Raw genomic sequence first — 843 nt, forward strand, 5'->3', positions numbered from 1 at the left:
TCTCAATGCATCAGAGATCATAGTAAAAGAAACACGCCAAGCGGACGTACAGTTCGGTTGTGTGCGACGGAATTCCAAGCGGGATTTCGCGCAGCTTGGCCCTGGAACAGCGCACCACAGTGCCCTCGCAGCGGCAGTCGGCGGGGCAGCGCTCCTCGACGCCAAGGCAGCCTGTCTCGTCTCCTGGGTAATGAGGCAAAGGAATGTAATGCACCGCTGGATAACCCTCTCATGTAGTAGGTACAAATGAAATGCAAGTAAGCAATGGCGAGTAACCAGTTTCTCCTTTCAAAGTGACATATTCTAAATATAGCCGTTATTTACAAAGCATCATGCATTACTCTGGTAGTGTATTTACATCTACGTCTCTAATGGATAGTGACTAGTGGGTCTACATTGCCTACAAACGCATTTTCCACATACTTAGCTGCAATTCTGGGATGCAATGGGTAAGAGACAAAGAAAATAAAGCAGGGGTAATTATTCACAAAAAATATCAGGGTTAAAAAATCAACTTATAAACTAGCTGTTATTCCATACACACTGGCAGAATGATCTTCTCAACTTCATTTCACTGTTACCTGTCGCTGATAGACAATAACTGATACTGCTGGAGATTTATTTATACAAAGGATTGTAAATCTGTAAATGTACACTAAATAAATAATATATCGGAGAAACCTCAAAGTACAGAATGTCAAATGAAATGTAAGTAGGGTATAAACCTATGAAATAAACCATTAAGGGTTAGTTTGTGTTACTCTGCCTACAATTATATAGCTTCAGATGAGAAGGGAAAGATCTGTCTGCTGACAGAATATTCATATATACGAATACATACAT

General features: G+C 40.6%; 1 protein-coding gene across 1 annotated transcript in view; it reads right to left on the reverse strand.

The window, feature by feature from the left end:
* The window catches only part of LOC119587186 (protein slit-like), a gene marked incomplete at its 5' end in the record, with an annotated part of 127,937 nt that overhangs the window by 4,915 nt on the left and 122,179 nt on the right, over nucleotides 1-843 (reverse strand). The window contains 1 exon segment of the mRNA XM_037935950.1: nucleotides 51-183. Within this exon segment, the coding sequence (XP_037791878.1) occupies nucleotides 51-183 (133 nt within the window).

This window comes from Penaeus monodon, chromosome 22 (assembly GCF_015228065.2).
Source record: "Penaeus monodon isolate SGIC_2016 chromosome 22, NSTDA_Pmon_1, whole genome shotgun sequence".
In the NCBI taxonomy this organism is placed as follows: Eukaryota; Metazoa; Arthropoda; class Malacostraca; order Decapoda; family Penaeidae; genus Penaeus; species Penaeus monodon.